Source organism: Hemiscyllium ocellatum, assembly GCF_020745735.1.
Source record: "Hemiscyllium ocellatum isolate sHemOce1 chromosome 15 unlocalized genomic scaffold, sHemOce1.pat.X.cur. SUPER_15_unloc_6, whole genome shotgun sequence".
Taxonomy (NCBI): domain Eukaryota; kingdom Metazoa; phylum Chordata; class Chondrichthyes; order Orectolobiformes; family Hemiscylliidae; genus Hemiscyllium; species Hemiscyllium ocellatum.
The window spans coordinates 9,887-32,758 of record NW_026867470.1 but is presented as its reverse complement, the minus strand read 5'-3'; the positions used below and the strand labels follow the sequence as shown (position 1 = coordinate 32,758).

At 40.6% G+C, this 22,872-nt stretch overlaps 1 gene segment (V, D, J or C); it reads left to right on the top strand.

Annotated features, from left to right (window-relative positions):
- Positions 1–21,276, top strand: LOC132806910 (Ig heavy chain C region, membrane-bound form-like). The segment is given in 9 exon segments: positions 1–131; positions 261–579; positions 943–983; positions 11,153–11,461; positions 14,567–14,878; positions 16,839–17,147; positions 17,595–17,924; positions 20,753–20,880; positions 21,020–21,276. Coding segments are annotated over 9 exon segments (1,806 nt in total).
- The last annotated feature ends 1,596 nt before the right edge of the window (positions 21,277–22,872 follow it).

The window sequence follows — 22,872 nt, the reverse complement described above, 5'->3', positions numbered from 1 at the left end:
GGCACTGGACCGTAATTCAACACGCCTGGGTCGGCTTTGTTTAGAAAGATCTTGACAGAACCGCTTCCCAGAAGTTATCAGAATGATTGTGTCGACAATTTTTCTCAGTTTATTACTGACTTTCTTATCATGTGAGTGTTTTTTGTTTAAGTCTGTCTTTGTTGCTGTCTCAATGTTAGTCTACCTCAGGAATGTAAAAGGCACAGCCATCCTTTCATCAGCATTAACGCTCATGGTTTATTTCTTGTCTTTTTTTAAAGGTGTCCAGTCGGAGGTTGTTTTGACCCAGCCAGAGGCAGAGACTGGCCGTCCCTCAGGCAGCCTGACACTGACCTGTAAAACCAGCGGGTTCGATCTCAGCAGCTACTACATGCACTGGGTCCGCCAGGTTCCCGGCCAGGGTCTGGAGTGGCTGGTTAGCTACTATAGTTCATCCGACAATAACTATGCACCAGCGATTAAGGGTCGATTTAGTGCGTCCAAAGACACTTCAAACATCATTTTCGCGTTGGAGATGACTAACCTGAAGATCGAAGACACCGCCATCTATTACTGTGCAAGATACTACAGTGGGTCACAGTGCTGTGCACAGCGACATCCTCATACAATAACCACTGACAAGGATTTATCTCAAATTGGTGATTTCTACCGTGGCAGGAGCGAGAAATAATGTGAGATGCAATTTAAACACAATCCAGTCGTGCTAGTTTGTACAAATGTAGAATTGTTTTCTACCTTCTTCGTGTTGATTGTCAAGTTAAATGCAGACCAAACCTGGAAAAGTATTCCAAGCTTTCAAAATACAATGAATAGTAAACGCTGAAATAATGCACCAAATCATTTTTCGAGGAGTCTGAATCACTGCTTTCTAGGAAGTGAAGAAATTATTTGCATTTTACAGTTTACAGTCTGTCATAGTATTTGACACAACGTGTCTCACAGTGATATTTGGGGCCAAGGGACCATGGTGACAGTGACTTCAGGTAAGAACTTTGAACATTCTTAGTGACTTTTTAAAAACTTTCTATTCATGTGACTAATTTCTGAATTAAATGAAACTCAGATTCTGTGCTGAGTTTGGTTTGGTTCGGATTGATTTTTGTTCAGACTGATTATAGACTTCAGTTAAGGCTCAGCAAATAGTTAAAATGGTGATGATGGAGTCATTTGCTCAGTGTATCTCTTTTTTTTGATCAGATGGACATTCTATGTGGCTGGGTTACTTGAAACACCTAATGTCTCTTAATCAGTCAGCTATAAATAATGTTTAATGTCAGTGACACCCTGACTGTGAGTTTTATTATCAACAACAAATGCTACGAATTCAAAGATGTTCAAGATATTACCAAACATGACTAAAATATGCTAAAATATCATTATTCATTTCTTGAATATATGTTCTTACCATGATTATATTTTCTCATTTATTTTGTTAATTTTGTTGATGACAAGCAGGTTAGAAACTGTCATCAAAGTTTCTTGCGGTGCTATATTGCATTCTGTTGATTAGATTCGGAGTTTGTTTTACTGTTGAATTGAGTTGATTGGATTTTGGCTTTGTTTTAGTTGATTCGGGTTGAACTGTGTTGATTGGATTCTGACTTTGTTTTTACTTGGTTTTGTTGAATTGTGTTGATTGACTTTTGAAATGGTTTTATTTGATTCTGTTGAATTGAATTGGTTGGATTCTGATTATGTTTCATTCAAATCTGTTGTTTTGAGTTGATTGGATTCTGATTTTATTTTCCTTGATTCTGTTGAATTGAGTTGATTGGATTCTTATTCAGTTTGTGAAATTGATCTGCGTTTTCATGCTTTCTGAATCGATGTTTTCTTTCTGGTGAGGAGATTGACTCTCTGGAATACTTTTCATTATCAATATTTGTGAAGTTCTTTTGTTTTTCATGAATCATTTCTGCATTTGTTAAACTTATATGACACGTTTTTCTCTGCTTGATTGAAAACAGGACATCCATTTGTAACGGTCTGAAAAACAACTTAAGGCAGAAACCCAGATGTGTGAGAAATGAAAAAAAAACGAGTTTTTAATGGATTGACTTTTTAAAAAAAACTCCGTTCTAATTGTAAACGAACTGAATTTTGTTTTGAGTAGCCTCATTCAAAATAAAATTTGGGACCTAAATCTGAAACTGCAGAATTGATCAGATCACGTAATTGAAACTAACTTAAAATTATAATGTGGTAATATTTGTCCATTCAGTAATTTTGTTTTGACCATGAGGTGATTAATCAATATATGCCTTCAACCCCACTCTACTGTGCGCTGCACAAGATTGTCATGATCAGGAAGGGTGTGCAGGTTAGAAATAAATTGAACTATTGCCAGAAACGTTACAGCTTTAAGTGTTAAGTCCCCTCACAAACAAGGTTGCTATTATGACCTGTTATTTCTATTCAGTTTAATCATTAGTTTGCTTGATTCTGAGCAGCTTTGTTAGACTTCAATTTGGTTTTATTTGTGAGGTGACATCATGTTCTTGGTTCTGTTGAAAATGTTTGCAGAGCTAGTTCTGCTGCAAACACACCGTGTTGTGATCTGGTGATCGTTGATCTGTTGAGGAGGGACTGTGCTTGGGTAACATTAAATGTGTTATATTTGGGAAACCGTTTCTGGTTTCTACATTGTTTTTGCAATGTTAACACGGTTGGTGACAGTGAACTGCTCTTTCCTCATTCAATGCAATCAGCATGCGAGTTAAAATTTCATAAAGTCTACTATAAAGTGAAAGGCAAATCGCAAAGGTTTTAGAAATGAAGGGAAAACAGATACCTTCAGGTGCTATTTTCACTTAAAATAAGTAATTAAGGATTAATCTAATCCATGCTTTACAATCCAAATTCGAAACTCAACTATCTAGTTCAATCACAAGGTCTGTCTTTAAGCAGTTTACAAGTCATAGAGAAATATAAATAGAATTTCAAAAGTCTAATGTTCTAATTGTTCTTGCTCTTGCACTGCCATGACTGTGCTATAATTGATCAAGAAACACCTTTCAATTCCGCTGTACACTACATACATATTTTCTGGCTGGAAAAGATCATTGGCAAAGACCATTTGGAAATTCTGCTCAATTCTATGAAGAACAGATCAGTTTCACTGCTTTGATCAGTTTCACATATAACTTGAGTTAATTAATTGTTATGTCCCTGATTAAACTGGATTTGCAGGATAAAAATAAAACATTAACTGAATTATTTAACCTGCACAGTGCTTTAGGTGTTCCCAATCTGTGCATTTTAAATAAATAGTTACATTTTACAACAAAATATCAACTGAAGAGTCATTCTTCGGGAAACAACTGCTATAGTGAATTATGTGACCAACCAAATTTCGAATTAATTAAAGTAATCCACTCATGAACTCCAGGGCAGCATGGTGGCTCAGTGATTGGCATTGCTGCCTCACAGCGCCAGGGTCCCAAATTTGATTCCACCCTCGGGTGACTGCCTGTGTGGAGTTTGCACATTCTCCCTGTGTCTGTGTGGGTTTCCTTCGGGCGCTGTGGTTTCCTACCACAGTCCAAAAGATGTGCAGGTCAGGTGATTGTGCAGTTTAGCACAGCCCTAGTGTTCAGGGATGTCTAGGTTAGGGTGCATTAGTCAAGGACAAATATAAATTAGGGGGAATGGGTCTGGGTGGGCTACTTACTGTTCAGAGGGTCAGTGTGGAATTGTTGGGCCAAATGGCCTGTTTCCATACTGTAGGAACTCTCCTCTTAAAACCATGGGAGTACTTGCTGCAAACGCAGAAAATTCATTTTACATCGATGTGTTCAGGCGTATGCAGAGTTCACAAATTTGCAGAAGACATGAACTAGAGGATAACAGAGCACATTGTTTATTCAAACACTGAAAATAGAGTCATATTTATTTTAACTAATATACTTGATCGATTTATTGCAATGTAGCGATCTGAAGGAATCTGCTCACATTAGTCCAGTGTGACAATCATTTAGATTAGATTTCCTGCAGTATGTATCAGGCCATTTGGCCCAACAAGTCCACACCGACCCTCTGAAGAGTAACCCACCCAGACCCATTCCCCTACCCTATATTTACCCCTGACTAATGCACCTAACACTATAGACAATATAGCATGACTAGTTCACCTGACTTGCACATCTTTGGATTTTGGGAGGAAATCCACACAGACACAGGGGAGATTGTGTAAACTCCACATAGGCCGTCACCCGAGGCTGGAACCGAGCCTGGGTACCTGGATCTGTGAGGCAGCAGTGCCATATTTACTTAGACATCCGTTAAAGTGGGCAACTCCAGACAGAAGCATGTTTTCAATTCATACCTTTTTCAACATTTTCGTTCATTACAAGCAGTTAACAAGAAAATAACCTTGCCCTAATTCCTTCAACAGAAATGCTTTCCACACTGGAATGCAGTATTGTTTATGCAGTGCATGCAAAGTCTCCACAATTCGAGGAACGTTTTAAGAATATGTAAAAATAATTTAGAGAATAATCCATTTCCTCCAGATCTGTGCTTTAATTGGCGATATTTCCCACCTCAATAATTTTGTTAAATACAATGACTTATTAAGTTTATGAACTCAGTGGTTATTTATATTTATTGTGAATACATTCTCGTTCACATTAATCCACTGGTTAGTTCCTCTGATGAATATTCAATTACAGTGAATATATTTGACGTGAGGAGTTGAGCAATGTATCCTCTGGGATTAAGTCTGTTGTATAGTTTGTTTCAGTGCTATCTCTGACTAACTTGTCCACGGTCCTGACCATTTATAAATTGTCCAGTTCGGATACCTGAGTCTCTGACAGTTCAATTTTATCTCGCGCTTCAAAACCACTTTTATCTGCCAGAAATACAATATTTGATTAGGTGCCTCAGAATTGAGAGCCCTGACTAAGTTGTTCCAATCAGAACGAACGTTTCAGGAACAAAAGGCAGATAGCAAGAGTTTTGAAATTGGTTGTTGACAACAAGAGATATTTGATTGAGCGAGGCAGAGGGAAATATGCTGCATATTTTCTTTGTGCCTCAGTTATGCAGGAGATGTTTCGTGGCACAATGTAAAATCAGAATTTTTTTTGCATCTTATTATTTGAAAACTAATTATCAGCTTTTAATGTTACTGGCAATGGTCTTATTACACTTCAAAACATTATAATCTTTTTCAAACTAAGTAGACCGTCTGGTGCAGCAACATTCACAGGGGAAAGAGGAAGGGAGTTCGAGGTTGGAATCTAGTGACAGTGAATTGATGGCAATGCAATTCCTAGTTTTATTGCTCTGTAGTTCCCATCGAGTTTGAACAATTTGGACCAGCTGTCAAAGTATTCTTGGATAAATGTTGAAATGTTACTTTCATTGTACAAACATTCTGGAACAATCCCTGGTTGTTGGAAGGTGTTAATAACTAACATGGTTTATAAACTGTCAAAACAGGTGAGCTGTGTTCTCCGTGATAGTGTCGAGCTCATTGTGTTCAGGTCTGTTGTGATGTTGTGGTAGGGTCCCTGATTCTGTGCCAGGTGGCCTGTGTTCACTTACAACCTGTTAGAGAGGTATGTAACACCATCTCTTATCAGGTTACTTCAGTACAAGAAAGCAGATTGAGATGTTTGGGTGTTTGTTGGAATTCCACTCACAGAGGCCAGTGAAATCTATTCAATCGCTGTCCTGACTTGTGTCTCTTAGACATTAAACAGAATTTTGGTGGTTAGCAGCTTTTTCCAGATCAATATTTGTTCACAAGCTTTTGGGCATCGCTAGATGGGGTTAATGGAGTAAGTGCTCAAAGAAATCCCAGCTTTTGACTTGCTGTTCTAACAATATCATTTATAAATAATCCCGAATGAAACATTTTCAAAGTATATTTGATGAGATTTTGCTTAGGCTGTTTTACTTTATATTAAACCAGTGCTGTAGCTGAATTTGATTGTTCAGTACTGTGGGGGTTTCCGTTGAATCCAACACTTGCAGCAGATGGTGATAGCTTTTCAGTTGGTCTTCCATTGCTATCTCAGACCATCCAGTACCTCTGCTAAGAATCCTTTTTCCAACAGGAGTCAAGCCAACGGAATCACTGTTTATCTCAACGGGTGTGAGCTCTTGTGCCAAAAACATGAAAACAATTTGGTGAAGAGGGGGTCTCTGGATGGGAAAGGTTAATCTTGCCTTCTCTCCACAGGAGCTGCTAGACCTGCTGAGTTTCTTCAGAAGTTTCTGTCTTTATTTTGGTTTTCTAGCATTTAAAGTTTGTTGTTTCATTGAAAAACGTTCTGTTCGATTAAACACGTTCTTCAGAGAAAGGATGCATTTGAACAAATTGCAAATGTTCAGAGATGTTATTGAATTTGAGTGCCCTGATCTCGAGCTGTAGTTTCACAAGAAACTATTATGAAGTAACAACACACTGCAGAGTGCAGTGGCTGCTGTAATTGGGTGGAAGTTATTTTGATCACTCAAATAGAGAATGTCAGTGATCCCGTTCAAAATAATCAACAGAAGTTTTTTTTAAAGCATGTGTGAAACAATTAATTTATCGAAATATTTTAATCAAAAGTATTCACGGCCAGTGCTAGCTTAATGAATGACACAATGATAGGAAGGTAGGAACAAGAGGAGGGCACTCAGCCCCTCTAGTTGTTCCCCCACTTACTTAGATCATGGTGCATCTGTGAGCTCAATCCACAGGTCTCCCTTTGGCTAAAGCTCTTTAACACCTTTGTTTAACAAGCAAAAACTATCCCAGATTTACTGATTCGACTGCCCATAACAAAGGGAGACACCATTTCTGAAAGACATTCCTGTGAGTACTGTGACACAATGAGGCTGGGATTAATTGCTCATGAAAGTAAACTTTAAATATCTGACAATTTCCAATTGAAACATCCCAATCATCATATTTCATTAATTTAACACTATACTTCCCTGGAATCAAGAAATATAATGTGTGATTGCCTTGCTAAAAATGAGGAGAAAGTGAGGACTGCAGATGCTGGAGATCAGAGCTGAAAATGTGTTGCTGGAAAAGCACAGCAGGTCAGGCAGCATCCAAGGAGCAGGAGAATCGACGTGTCGGGCATGAGCCCTTCTTCAGGAAGGGCTCCTTGGATGCTGCCTGCTCCTTGGATGCTGCCTGACCTGCTGCGCTTTTCCAGCAATACATTTTCAGCAGTTGCTAAAAATGAGGGAAGCTTCATTCCTATTATATGATTAAGAAATAGCTCTGTTCATTCAGTGAAAACACAGTCAAATCACTCAAAAGGAAACCATGATTTGGAGATGCTGGTGTTGGACTGGGGTGTACAAAGTTAAAAATCACACAACCCCAGGTTATAGTCCAACAGGTTTAATTGGAAGCACACTAGCTTTTGGAGTGACGCTCCTTTATCAGGTGATAGTGGAGCGTCACTCCGAAAGCTAGTTTTCTTCCAATTAAACCTGTTGGACTATAACTTGGTGTTGTGTGATTTTTAAAAAAAGGAAATCATGTCATCTTGTGTAGACACACAAGTGCCTCAAATAATTTTCAATTCTTCTAGTGGTTGTTTGAATCTCGAGACAGGTGTGGAAGTGTCAGACTTTTTATATCGCCTTGAGAAACCAGTTGTCATCAGTCTATTTGAATTGCTGAAGTTTGTATGGTATTAGCATATTCACAGCGCTGTTAGGAAGTGAGTCCCATGGCTGTGATTGAGGAAGAGGAAACGGGCAGGGAAATAGTTGAGAGTTAAGTTGAAGTCTGATATGGAGGAAAGCTTCACATGCATGTGTGCCCTTATCCTCAAGGATCACAATTTTGGAATATGCTGCCGAAGGGACATGTCAGCATGCAAAATGGAAGCTGAAGAAGGCATCTCGGCCTCTCTAGAAGGCTATTCCATTCATGGGATCATCATTAATCTTGCTGCTCATCAATCTTCCCAACACACTGATAACATTGAACCTGATTGTTTACTGTTCAACACAAGAATGGTGAATTCGTTTGGAATTCTCCACCACAGAAATTCATAGATTCAAGACTCATAGATTCTTGAAAGCGTTGTCTCAAGTACCTCGTGTGTTGAAGGTGTTTGGCGCACATACCTTCATTGGTCAGAGCACTGAGTGCAGGAGTTAGGGCTTCATGTTGTAATTGTCCAAAACATTGGAATGAGCTGCCAGAGGAAGTGGTAAATGCAGAGCTAGGTCCCACATTGAGAAGCCATTTGAACAGCTACAGGAACTGGATAGGTCTGGATGGATATGGGCCAAAGGCAGGCAAGTGGAATGAGTTTAATTTGGGAACTCTGGTCAGCATGGATGGGCTGGACCAAGGGAACTGTTTCGGTGCTCTACGACTTTATGTCTCACTGACTTTATGGTGGATAGGCTCAAAGTTGGAAGGTGGTGAGCAAGTGAGGGGCTAGATTGGGCATGTGGGAGAGTTTGGGCTGGTAGGCTGGCTGCTGGGTAAGCTTGCGTGCACTCTGTCTGGCAAGGTGGCATCAAGGGAAATGGTAATGGTCACAGGATAATTTGGTCGAATTGTGCTTGGTAGGTGAGGGGTAGTTTGAGCTGAAATGCAGGAGGTCTGTCTTTGCCAGGCTGGTTTATGGAGAGGTGGGCAGGATGCCAGGCTGGTTAGTGTAGAGATGGGCAGGGTGCCAGGATGTTTCAGGGGGTGGAAGGTCACTGTAATGAAGTGACAGGTGGACGTGTTGTCAAAATGCAAAGCTCAGAGTCTGGCAAAATGGTAGGTTGTAAAGCACAGATGCCAAAGGAGCTAGGATGCAATGTGCACAGGTTGTCTTGGGTAAGATGAGAGGTCAGTGATCAAGGGCTGAGGTCATGTCTTGGGTAGTGGGCTTTTGTCAGAGGTTGTGGAAATGATGGTGTCAGGTCCAGTCAGGGCCAGGTTCACCATGGACCAGGTACAGGGTGGCAGGAGTGTAAATGACTGAAAGGAATTGAGATCATATGTCCATCTGGAATATAGAATATAGAACATTACTGTGCAGTACAGGCCCTTCAGCCCTCGATGGTTCCACAGGTCAGTGTAAAAATCTGAAGCCTATCTATCCTACACTATTCCATTTTCATCCATATGTTTATCCAATGACCTTTTAAATGCCCTTAAAGTGGGCGAGTGTACTATTGTTGCAGGCAGTGCGTTCCATGCCCCTACTACTCTCTGAGTTAAGAAACAACCTCTGACATCTGTCATCTATGTCCTCTCCTGCTAGCCATCACTATTCAAGGAAAAAGACTTTCACTGTCCACCCTCTGTTTATCTTTTATGTCTCAATTAAGTCAACCTTCTTCTCTCAAACAAAAACAGCCTCAAGACCCTCATCCTTTCCTCATTAAACCTTCCCGCCATACCAAACAGCATCCTGGTAAACCTCCTCTGAACTCTTCCAAAGCTTCCACATTCTCTCTATAATGTGGCGACCAGAACAGTACACAATACTCCAAGTGCAGCCACACCAGAGTTTTGTACAGCTGCAACCTAACCTCGTGGTTCTGAAACCCAGTCCCTCTATCGATGAAAGCCAGCACAAAGTATGCCTTCTTAACAACTCTATCAAACTGGCTGGCAACTTTTAGGGATCTGTGTACATGGGCACCGAGATCTCTCTGCTCAGCTACACTGTCAATATGGATTGCCTTGGATGTGTTTTGTGTGATAGGGGGTTGTGTGTTCCGGGCATGAATGGGTGTATAGCAGGGTGGGGTTTGTCAATGTGAGTGGAAATTTAGGTCTAGGCAGAGTAAGTGCAGTGGTTAGTCTGAGAGATGAGGTTTGGTGGTGAACTGCGTATCAGTTTGATAGTTATTAAAGTTAAAGATTACTTGTTCATTTCTCAAATCATATTTACATAAATACTTAGCTGTAACACTCCAAAGTCTCTGAACTTTAATGGTCCTCCATTTTTCAGAGGCCTCCAGAATTCAGATCATTGTAAATTAGATGTTTCAACTACCAGACAATTGGCCTGAGTTCAGCCGTGACAGCCATCCTCCCCGTCCCAGTGCTCAGCTCCTGCCTGTGCTGCTGCTGCTGCTGCTGCAGTGACCTTCCTCCCAGAGAGAACATTTTGTCTTGCATTGAGAAGTGAGGAAGGCTCACTGGACCTGATTTCCAAGTATGGGGATGGCAAACACGAGGGGACACAACTTTAAAGTGAGGAGAGATAGGTATAAGACAGATAGCAGAGGTAGTTTCTTTGCTCATTGAGTAGTAAGGGTATGGAGTGCTTTGCCTGCAATGGTGGTAGATTCGCCAAGTTTAAGTACATTTAAGTTGTCATTGGACAGGCCTATGCATGTACATGGAATAGTGTAGGTGGGATGGGCTTCATATTAGTATGTCAGGGCAGCGCAACATCGAGGGCCGAAGGGCCTGCACTGCACTGTGATGTTCTATGTTCTATGATTCACTCTGATTTCTCTCCAGGGGTACTGCCAGCTGTTGGGTATTTCCAGCAGCACGGTACCTAGTGGGGCGGCACGCTGGTTCCATGGTTAGCGCTGCTGCCTCACAGTGCTAGGGACTCTGGTTCCATTCCAGCCTCGGGTAACTGTCTGTGTGGAGTTGGCACTTTCTCCCCATATCTGTGTGCATTTCCTCCCACAGTCCAAATCTGTACAAGCTGGGGAAATTGCGAATGTTGTGTTCAGTGATTGGGAGGTTAGATGCATTAGTCAGGGTTAACCGTAGCATAATAGGGTAGAGGAATGGGTCTGGATGCGTTTCTTTTCAGAGGGTGGGTGTGGACTTGTTGGGCCAAATGGCCTGTTTGCACACACTGGAGAATTTCAATGAACCTGCATTTCCTTGGTTTGTATTTTGTGAAACTTCTCTGCTCTTCACAGCAATCCAATGAAAGTGTCAATTGGTGAGATCTTCAAACAGTTACTGGGGTGGGATCAGGATGTTCTTCTTCCTAAATTATATGGCAATGGTCAAGGTCGAGGGCATGTTTCTCAAGATGGAACCAATGATCATGATCAGCAACTGGTAGGAAACAAAAATAAACTCCAGTTATGCTGTAGACTTCAGCGGGAGCATACTGGCAAACGGTTACAGCTGAGGATACATTTGAGTAACTGATAAGGTCAAATTAACAGAAACTAACATGCTCAATTGGTCATTCTATTGTAGAGACACCATCTCCCCCTACGCTTTATGGCCTGGTCTCCTCCTGTGAGGAGCACAGCACCGGTTCGACAATCTTTGGTTGTTTGGTGATGGACTATTCCCCTGACGTCACCAAGGTAACCTGGAAGAAAGGTGGGGTGCTAATCACGAATGGTGGATTGAAGACTTACCCATCAGTGAGAAACAAGAAGGGAACCTACACCCTGAGCAGCCAGTTAACCCTGCCCGGGTCAGCGGTAGATTGCCCCAGCAAAATCTACTGTGAGGTTCAACACAGCGGGTCACACAAGAGCAAAGAAATGCCATGTCCAGGTACGTATTGTGGGAACTGAGATAAACAGAGCATCTGGCATTAATATGAATAAGGCATTATTTATAACCATTTTCACAGAATCACCTTATACAGTACAGGAAAAAGGCCCTTTGATCCATCCAGTTTACGCCTATCAATAACAGCCACCTAACTATTCCAGTCTCATGTGCCAGCACATGATCCATTGCCTTGTGTGACTTGCCCTTGCAAGGATGCATCTCAATACTTCATACTTATTATGAGGGGCTCAGTCTCTACATGACTTATAGGTGCTGAGCTCCAGGCTAACACCACCCTCTGTTTGATTTTGTTTTCCCCTGAGATCCACTTGGAACCTCCTGGCCTTACCTTCACCCTGTGCCCCTGAGGCATTGATCTCTCCATCAAGGGGAAAGGTTTCATCCAGTTTACCCAGTCTATGCCTAAAATAATTCTAGACATCATGATAATCTTCTCCCTCATTCTCCTCTGCTCCAAGGAAAACTCCTGTCTATCTCATCTAGTTTCATAACTAAAACCCTCCAACCCAGGCAAGATCCTGGCAAATCTCATCAATACTGCCTTCAGTGTAATCACATTCCTTCGATAACATGCACACAACGCTTCAGTATGGCCTAACCAGTGTTCTATCCAGTTCCAGTATCATCTCCCGATTCTTCATTGTCAATGTCTAGGCTAATAAAAGCAAATATCCTCCCACCTCCTTAGTCTCTTTATCCAGACGACACAGTACTATAGGGGATCGGTGGGTACATGCACCAAAGATCCTCAGGCCTTTCCAGGGTTCCACCATTCAAAATGTCATACCTCACAGATTCTTCTGCCGAATTACATTACCTTACATTTATCCAGAATAATTTCCATTTGCAACTTCTCTTCACATACAACCAACCCTTTTCTATCCTCCTGCAATCTAAAGCCATAATGCTCATGACTTACCAACATGACAGTTTTCATTTCATCTGTGAATTCACTGGTTAATTCTCCTAAATTTGAGTCTCAATCATTGGTATGTAAGAGAAATAACGTGGAAATCAACCCCAATCCCTACAGAACACCAGGAGACATAGATTCCCAGTCACCCAGACACCCGATGACTATTATCCCCTGCTCCCATCACTCAGCCAGTTCTCGATCCAATCTGTCAAATTAACTCGGATCCCATTGGCTCTGATTATTGCTATCATCTGGACATCGAGTTATCTCTCTGAAAACTACTATCAAATTGTTACACATGACTTTCTCTCAATAAAACTATGCTGAAAATTGTTGATTTATCTTCCAAATGAAGACTAATTTCACTTTTCAATAGTTTCCCTACCACTGAGACTAGCTTGACAGATCTGTGTTTTCATTATTTATCCCTTCCTTTGTCCTGCGTAACAGTGCAACGTTGGCTGATCTACACTCACTTGGCACAACTGCTGTGGCCAGACAGTAATTCTAAATTATTGTTAGCGACCCAACTATTTCGTCCTTTGCATCGCTCAACCGCTTGGTATACTTTTCATCTGCCCTGGAAATATAACCACTTTTCATTTAGCAAGACAACACAGAACATTACGTCATGTGCCCTAATTTCTGAAAGTACATCACAACCCCGCTCCATGATTTCTGTCCCCACATTGTCCCTCTTACTAGTGAACACTGACACAACACATTCGTTTTGACCACAACCTAATCCTCCGGCTCCACTCCAATAATAACACTTAATGGGCATTACTGTTTCCCGAATAATTCTTTTATTATGAATGAGCCTGTAACTTTTAAAAATATTTTCCTTTATTTTGACTCCTATTATTTTCTCATGGTCCCTTTTGCTCTTCTAATTCCTTTGTCTTTCAAACTCCCCCTTGCGCGTTCTGTACTCCATACTAATTTCTATTGTTTTGAGATTCCAGTATAGACAGGAAGCCTCCCTTGTTTCTCCTTATCTCACCCTCCATGCCCTTTGGTATCCAGAGCACGTTACATTCTTGGTCCCATTCAGTGGCTTCCTGGGAAATGTCCTCCCTATGATTTTCCTGTCTCTTTCTTAAATGTTTCACACTGCTCTGACTCAGATTTACCAATAAGTGTCAGCTTCCAGTCCACTCTGGTTAAGTCATTACCTGATCTTACTAAAATTGTCCTTCCCCTTTTCAGAACTTTGGGCCAATTTCTATTCCTTTGCAGTACAATCTGAAATCCAACTGATTTACGATCACTGTCTGCAAAGTGCACCACCATTGATGTTTTACCCACTGGGTCGACTTCATTCCCAAAAGTTAAGTTCAGGTTCACCCCTCTCTTGCAAGGTCTGGATTAAAATTCTCTGTATTAACACATACTTTGTTTAAATATTCTCCTGGGGGCATTTTCAGAATTGTGCTCCCTCTAAACGTTAGACAAAATGAATATCCAAGCCTATGCTGAGGAAGTTAAAAACCTCTTTTCTCATTCCCCTATTTAATTTACATATCTCTGAAATTTATCCATGTATTTGCACTTGGTCTTTTGGATCTATAGTAAGGCCTATCGTGCTCTCCCAGTAGTTATGTTTGCTGTATTTTGGTTTTGAAGTACTGTCCATTTGCCTTTGTTCGAGGAGGTATCTATGATTTCATTTCTCTTTACAGCCTAAAATACTCTTGTCAGAATTGTGACAGAAGCAACATTCCGTGCCGCAAACCCTGCCCCCATCCTTTTCCATCTTTCCCTGTCTCGCCTGAAGGCACTAAATCCTGGAAAATTGAATAGCCACTCCTGCCCCGCTCTCAATATGTCTCCGTGATAGCAACAGCATCATTTCCTCATTTATGCCGGTAATTCATCTGCCTTGATCATCAGACTCTGTCATTAAAACGAATACCATCCAATGTTGCTATCTCCCTTCTGATGTTACTGGCCTATAGTTTCTATGCCTCCTTGACTCCCTTGCTGTGTCCTATAATTTTAGCCTTTCACATTGTCCTGATGATCTTTCTGTGTGGATCCCAGCTTCTCCAGCACTCTGCACAATTATGATTCTTGTATCCATTAATCACAAGAAACCTTGATATATGAGAACTGATTGTATTTGTTATGAAATTCATCAGATAATTTATGCGATGTGTTTCCTAAAGGTACAGGTCCTCTCCCACCAACTCTTCTCCTAACTGTGAGCTCCAGTGAAGAAATCGCAAGCAGCAAGTTTGCAACTGTCGTTTGTTCAATCATCGATTTCCATCCGAAGGCAATCAACGTGACTTGGTTGAAAAATGGCCGACGCTTGGATTCCGGCTTCATCACGTCTCCCGTGTGTGAGGCGAACGGGAACTTCTCGGTGACGAGTCGGCTGATGGTCCCTTATGGTGAATGGTACAACAGCGCAGTCTATACCTGCCAGGTCACTCACGAAGAGAACATTCAAAGTAAAAACATCACCGCACTCCAGGGTAAGAGACACATACTGGGAGAGCTACAAATCACTCTGAACTCTGATGTGAATCAAACACACTAATTTATCAGGCGTAGTAAACAGCACGGTACAGCTTCTCATTTCCCAGCATGTCACGTATCTCATTTCAGTTTGAATGTTACATTAGCATTGCTCATAATTCAACATTTTGGCAAGTCAGAAAAGCATGTTTCCTCTCTGTTGAAGGTAGATATATAGACAGTGAGCTTTGTTAAATAGTTTGTTAAATAGTTTGTTGCCTGACCATGCTGGGAGAGGCATTCAGAGTGCTGAATCCTTGCCTGGTAGTGGCTTCAAGGATAAGTTTGGGGGTGGAGGGGGATATTGGAGAGATATCTAATTGAAACATAGAAAATACTGAGAGACTGAGGTCGAGTGAATGTAAATAGATGTTTTGACTGGTAGGCGAGACTAGGATCCAAGGGCACAGTCTCAGGGTCAAAGGGGCACTGTTTAGAACTGAGATGGGGAGGAATTTCTTCAGCCAGAGGGTGATGAATCTGTGGAACTTGTTGCTGCAGAGGGCTGTGTATATTCAAGCCAGAGATGGATCGGTTCTTGTTTATTGTGGGGAGAAGACCATAGAATGGCTTGAGCCCAAATGTCGATTTTCCTGCTCGTCGGATGCTGCCTGACCTGCTGTGCTTTTCCAGCATCATTCTGATCTAAACTCTGGATTGGCCGAACAGCCTTATTCTGATCCTCTATCTTATGATGTTGTGCTCTCAAAATGACGTGGTTAAAATATGCAGTGACCCTAACTTGAAAATAAATCAAAATGCGTTCAATGCTTCACTCCCTGCTCAGGAATGACCTGTTGGCCTTGGACATTGTACGACATCGATTTTTATCTGGTACTGAGCTCTTTAATTTCATTTATGGGATCAGACCACAGACCAAGTGGGTATCACATTTGATGAACTGGGATAAACGTGATCCCACTGAGCCTCTTTAAGATGCTCTCTGTAATTAGTGGATGAGGCAGGAGAATAAATTCTGGTAAGAATGCTACAATAGGGATGAATGAACGAGGAACTCGAGACAGGCTGATTTAGCCTGGTTTGGGGTGGCGATGTTTACACAGTGGGTAGTGGATGTCTATAAAATTAGTGCACATTTCCAACACGTTTGTAGATTAATTTAAGACTTTTGTTTGGTTTTTTTTCTCCCCTGCTCTATGAAGAAATTAAAAAATGCAGCTTGGTAAATAAAGTGAAAGTACAGACCAGTCATGAACTAACTGAATGGAGGGAAAGACTTAAGGAGATGGGTGTCCTTCTCGATATCCAATGCTGTACTCAGTGCCTTGTTTTCAGATCTACTCCAAACTCAGCCCACGAGGAACAATGACATAAATTAGAGAATGACATCACACCAATAACGCAAAGTATTTTTGATCACGTTAAATACAATGAACAGAATTTCCATGGATATTCACTGCTCCTGTAGCACTTTAGAACTCTGCAAAGAGAATAATTATTATTTCTTATAATTTGTCCAAAATTTGGGATGTGATTTGGCAGTCAGCGTGACCAGCAGCACTTGCACCTAAGGGTTATGAACATGGAAATGAACTCATTATATTCAGATTACTCTTGTCACAAGTATCTATAGATGGTCTTAAGTGAGAGACAAACTCTGAAAGAAAGGTAATTCCATGGGTTACATAATGGTATCTTCGATGATTTTACTTTTTTCACAGCTTTCACTTGTTACAAAGCCAGTGTTCTTTTGGAATAATTACACAGGGTATGTCACAGGTAATCACAAATGCTTTCACAAATCAAAATACATCAACAAGAGTAAGCATTGTTTCAGCAATGGTTGGAGTTGCCATTTTGAAGGTGGTGTCTTCACCCTGTGAAGAAGTAATCTGAAGATTAGGTGTTTGTATCATAAAGGGGCATTTTTCATTGACTTTGATTTTTGTTTCATAGAAGATACCGAGTGCCACCCTCACACCGTTAAAATCCTCCCACCGCCAATCGAACAAGTCTTACTGGAAGCGACGGTGACGTTAACCTGCGTTGTGTCCAATTTTCTTCCTGGAGTCAGCGTGACCTGGAAACAAGATAAGAAGCCTCTGAGCTCAGAGATTGCTGACCAGCCTGGACAGAATCCCGACAGCGTGATCAGCAAATTAGACATTTCTACTGAAGCCTGGCTGAGTGGTGTTACTTTTGAATGTGTGGTGAACCATCAAAATCTACCGACTCCGCTGAGAGACTCCATCCACAAGGAGAAAGGTGAGCGGTGAGATTAAAACACAAAGCATCCCATGTGTAATCCAGATCCAGTTACATCAATGGCAGGCTTTGATTGGTAATGAACAAACACCGTTGGGAGCATTTATGATGCATCTGAAGGCAGGATAACTAAGTAGCTGATTAAGAAAAAGATGGACCAAAGGATATTGTATTCTGATTAAATCAGATAAGGTGGGAAGAAGCCTGGGTTGTGATGTCACCATCAGCAATGACAATTGGACAGAATGCCCTTGTTGTGGGCTGGAAACATGGAGGCAACTTTCACATTAAACTTTACTTTTTTTACTGAACAGAATGTGTACTCTTTTAGAAAACAAAAGTGAATAAATCCCAAATTAAAAATGGCATATTTTAATATTGAGTCAAATTGTGATATTGGTTCAGGATGTTTTTGATTGATTTATATTTGTCTCAAATATTCTGCAGTGATTAATCCGCTGGAGCCATCAGTGTCGGTCCTCCTGCCACCAACAGAAGAAATCTCCGCTCAGAGGTTTCTCTCCCTCACCTGTTTAGTGAGAGGTTTCTCCCCCCGAGAGATCTTCGTCAAGTGGACAAACAATGACAAGCCGGTGAATCCCAGTAACTACAAGAACACCGAGGTGATGGCAGAGAGTGACAACACTTCCTTCTTCATGTACAGCCTGTTATCCATTACAGCGGAGGAGTGGGCCAGCGGTGCTTCTTACTCCTGTGTGGTGGGACATGAAGCGATTCCATTGAAGATCATCAACAGAACAGTCGATAAATCCAGCGGTAAACCGAGTTTCGTAAACATTTCACTTGCACTGATGGACACTGTTAATTCATGTCAATAAAAATCTCAAAGTTGCATTTAATAATTCAACAGAAGTAATAAAGTTTCTTTTTCCTCCAGTTGTGAGTTAAATACTGAATGAGTTGTTTCTCACTCTGACTTACATTCCATCTGTGTAGTTAAAGTGGGTTATTAACAGGTCTAGGATAAGTGTCTTGTGCAGTTAATGTTCTCTGCTCAGATACACCCTGGGTCAGAGACAGAGTAAAGCTCACTCATTGCAGGATTCCGCCAAGTACCTTATCCATCCTAAATCCCTCTGTGACAAAATCTGACAATGTCCATTTTATGTCCAGGGTAGAGCATGAGTTTTGAACTTGGTGTTCTTGATTCCCCTGATTGGACATTCTTATAAAATTCATGTCAGTTTTAAACTGCCACATTGCACCAATTGGAAATGTAAATTTAAGACACTTTAAAATTAAATTTGATTGGAACATACCAATCGTAAAGAGTGCAGAACAGTTTGAATGTAACCGTTGTTTCTGGGGAACTGCCAGGGATCTTGCACCAGTGCATGAGTTGACAGAATGTAGCTTCACTTTCACACCAAAGAGAATCGACAGATAAGTTGTCGTGGAGCAGAGGGGAGGGGAACGATGAATGGTCTGTCCTCTTGCTCCCTGTGCAGAGTTTTCATGGTAGATGTCCTCTGTAATGTAACCCCGTTACTAACAGGAACAGTCAGCTTCTTGCTTACTGTCCAAAGATTTAACATTTCCATGCAAAATAATACCTTTGAAACATGTTGGACATGCTTGGGCTCTGTTAACAAATGATTAACATTGATTCCCCTAATCCAAAACTGGTGTTTGCATTGTCCCGGTTTGAATTCTGTAGTTTTGTCTCAGTTTTCTGGAGCACATGGGATCAATTCTGGTATTCGAATACCTGATATCATTTTGTTTCACATACAGAACACAAGTAGACATTTTCTAATAAACATATTCAGAAATGTTATCTCTGGGGCAGTGGGGATTTGAACTCACGCCTTTTCTCTCAGAGACAGAAATTCTATCACTGCAACAGAAGAGTTGCTCATAAAACGCTTATCTCTTCACGACGATGGGAAATGTTTCCTACAACACCAAGGTCAAATCTAATTATAGGCAATCCATTAAAATTAGAACAATAAATTAGAATAATAAAAATTGCAGTCTGGTATAAGAACAGATACAGAGAGATGATCGCAAATACACACGGAATGACACATATATGGGCTCTCACCTAAAGACACATATTGATGTGCACACTCAAATGTGCATACAGATAAGATGTCACACATGCATACTCGCACAGAGCCACACATGCAAGTGGTACTTTAACACTCACCTAAGCTCATACAAAAACTCACATACACCAAAAGAAAATTATTTGAACAAATGATCAGGGTACTCACACATAACCATGAGAAATATAGACACACGGTAACACACAAATGGGCATGAATACATATACATTCATACAGCACAATGCGTACAGACATACACGCATGAACACACAGATACAAATTCCAAAAAATGTCCTCCCACATGTCAACTCATACAGGCACGTAAGTGCACAGAGATAAACATTAATATAATTATTTTCCCATTTTCAGAATCACAAACATACGATGACAGAGGCAGCTTAATTAGTTATTTTTAAACCACATTGATCAGCATGTATACAATGTCACACGTACACACAAATTCCGAGTCTCACATGCAGACACACAAGTGCATAGATCAATAAATAGAGGGGCGTTTATTAAATAAGGATAATGAGCACAAGCATCAGCAAGCATCCACAAACACTAACACAAACAAGCTTCTCAGGAGATGGTTTGGGAAAGATTGCCACACAAGCAGACATCATCATATAAATATAAACATCCATCAAAACATGACGTTGCATGCTAACATTTATTAAGCATAACATGAAAATAACCTAGTTTAGGTAGGACCTGAAACAGACACATAAGCACACATTTTAGATAGCACTAATGAAAAGTGAACACTCACAAAGACATTTCAAGATAAGCATAGGCAACAATGAAGTGGCATATTCGCATAATGATGCTTACACAATGTGAAAAGACCAAAATTTCGGTGCACAAACACATGAGAACACTAGCAGTAAAGGAACAGGAATATGTTTATTCATGCACAGACTCCAACATGGGCAAGAGTGAAGTAAGAGGCACTCAACCACATACACAACCATTAAAGGGAAACCAAACACACCAAGCAGTAGGTCAAATAAATTAAGGGACACGTACAAAAACTTATTCCTAAATATACAGATCCTACAAACAAAAATATGAAGCAATGTCCTGACTGTGATGTCACTTATATTCACGATTTGCCAAGCAATTGGTCACTAATACATAAAGGTGAGAATCACATTTGAACTTTTATTCAGTGATGGCCACAATTTTCAACTAAAGTGCTGTCACAGCCTATATTTAAAATATAATGATATAATTAAAATAATCATTCGTAATAAGCATTCCTCAAATAATAATATCTTTAAATAATAGATTAAAAGAAAATTAATTTAAAACATTCTGACATGGACAATGAAGAAAGAACATGTGCAGTCAGTATTTGTAATTTCTTGCTGAGAGTCAATAATGCACTGATGGATACAGATAAGAGTCACACTTGAGAAATACCTGAATGCTTTATGAAGATGTAATGGTCTCTAATTACATGACTTGGATACACATAGATCGATCTGGATCAATAAACGATCTAAATGCGTTCTCTCGGCTTTATATTCATAGATTCAATAGATCGCACTTGGATTGAAGACTATGAGGATGATAACAGCAACATCTGGACAACTGCTTCCACGTTCATCACCTTGTTCTTCCTGAGTATTTTCTACAGCGCTGCCGTCACTCTGGTGAAGGTGAGAATAATCACATCTTTCTCATGCCAAACAGCCCAATATGTTTTGTGAAATCTCTAAGTGTGCCATTGAATAAACATTAAATCTGAAAGTCCCTGATCATAAATATCTGTGTCATTGCTTTATCTCTCTTTTCCAGGTTAAGTGAATGAGTTGTGGACCCCTTTGATGTTCCTGATCTGCTTATCAAGGTCTCTGAATTCCCAATCTACAATCTGTCCTGTTGCTGACTCTCACAGTGAGATCACTTCAGTTTATCAGTGTGTAACTGAGACAATAATTGATGGATTTTCGTTTTTACTTTATATCTTTGAAATGGTTGTGGTTGGAAGAATTTGTAGCTTCCCTGTTGTTTGAAGCCCATTTGTTTTGTTTTTATTTGTTCCTTACTCAGAATGGTTGCCTACCCTTTCTGATGAGCCTTTGTATTCCCTTTCTGTGACTGTTACTGATGTACAGAAAATTCCCACCTCACAGCGCATGTGTTCTCATCTCAATGTGGCATCCAGCCATTATATTCACTTCTGTTAGCTTTTACATCAACTTTTTGGATAAAAATGCTTTCTGAAATGGTTAATAAATCTCGAATGAATATGCACTAACCTTGAGTTTGCTTAATTCTTTCTTCAAGGCCAGTCAGTAATCAAACATTTTCCCACATCCTACTCCTTTCCCAGCCAAATACTTTCACTTGTTCTGTTTGGTTGTGTTTCATCCAGTCATTTAGTTTAATGTTGCGCTGCCATGCCGCCCACTAATGTAAATGCATCTTTCACACGATATGCCTGATGGAACACTCCAGAGGCAGAATGATTAGAGAACATTTCCTCTTATGCACCAAAGGTCACGGCCTCGGGTCACGTAATGATACAAATGAGGAGCTTTGCTCCACCAGAAGCCTATAAAAGGCAGGCAAAGGAGTTTGAAAGTTTACTCTACACCGTCTAAACTACATGTACTCCCAATGTCCGGACAGCCTGGGTTAGTAATGCATAACTCACCACCTAAAGCGCCCAACGAAACATTCATCAGCCAAAAATGTCAACGTTCAGTCAGGTAGTCAGACACAACACGTGCACAATCCAAGGGCAGATTCTCAGAACTGGAGTTTTTCCTCACACATAAATCTCATGGAGCACTATTCCTGGGATCTATTTGACACACCACACCTGTCAAATCCCAGGGAATGAGACTGGGATCTATCTGATACAGGGATATTACTGAACAGCAACCCTCAAAAATAATAAATCAGAGGTCGATGTTGATCAGGCAAGTCAGAGCTCATGAGTCCCTGAAATATTCAGCCATTGGGATCTATATGATGCAAGACGGAGTTGGGAACCAATCATAGCAACTGTTCACAGAGTCTGGAAACTATCAGCAGAGGAGAACATTCTCAATTTCTCAGAGTTGGTGAGGTGTATCATCCCAGGAATAGTGTTGTGAATCAGTCACACACCCAATCTCATAATTTGCCTTTTTTCAAAAACGTGGCTCCTGAAACTAGATGCAACATTCCAGGTGAGACAAGAGACTGTTTGATTTCAGATTAACATAATTGCTTTGTGTTTGTTCTCTACGGTGTTATTGATGAAGTAGGGTTTAGTTGCTCTTCTGTCCACGTATCATGGTACATTCCCTGATTTGTGCACATACACATGGAGGATCCTCTGCTCCTTCACCCCCTTTGGGTTTACCACCTTACTATTGTATGTTCCCCTGAGTTCATCACAAAACAAAGAAGCACGTCACCCCTCCCTGAGACGGAGATCTATCTGACACACCGATATTAATGAATAACAATCCTCAAAAATGATCAATCACAGGTTGATTTCGATCAGAGAAGACAAAGATCAGAAGTTCTGGAAACCCTGCTGCTTTCCATGTCCTTTCCCACAACCCCTCTGTCAAACTTGATGCTCTTAGCTGTTCTTCCAATATCCTAACATTTTACCTTAAATTGCTGTTAATATTTTTCTGTAATTTTGCATG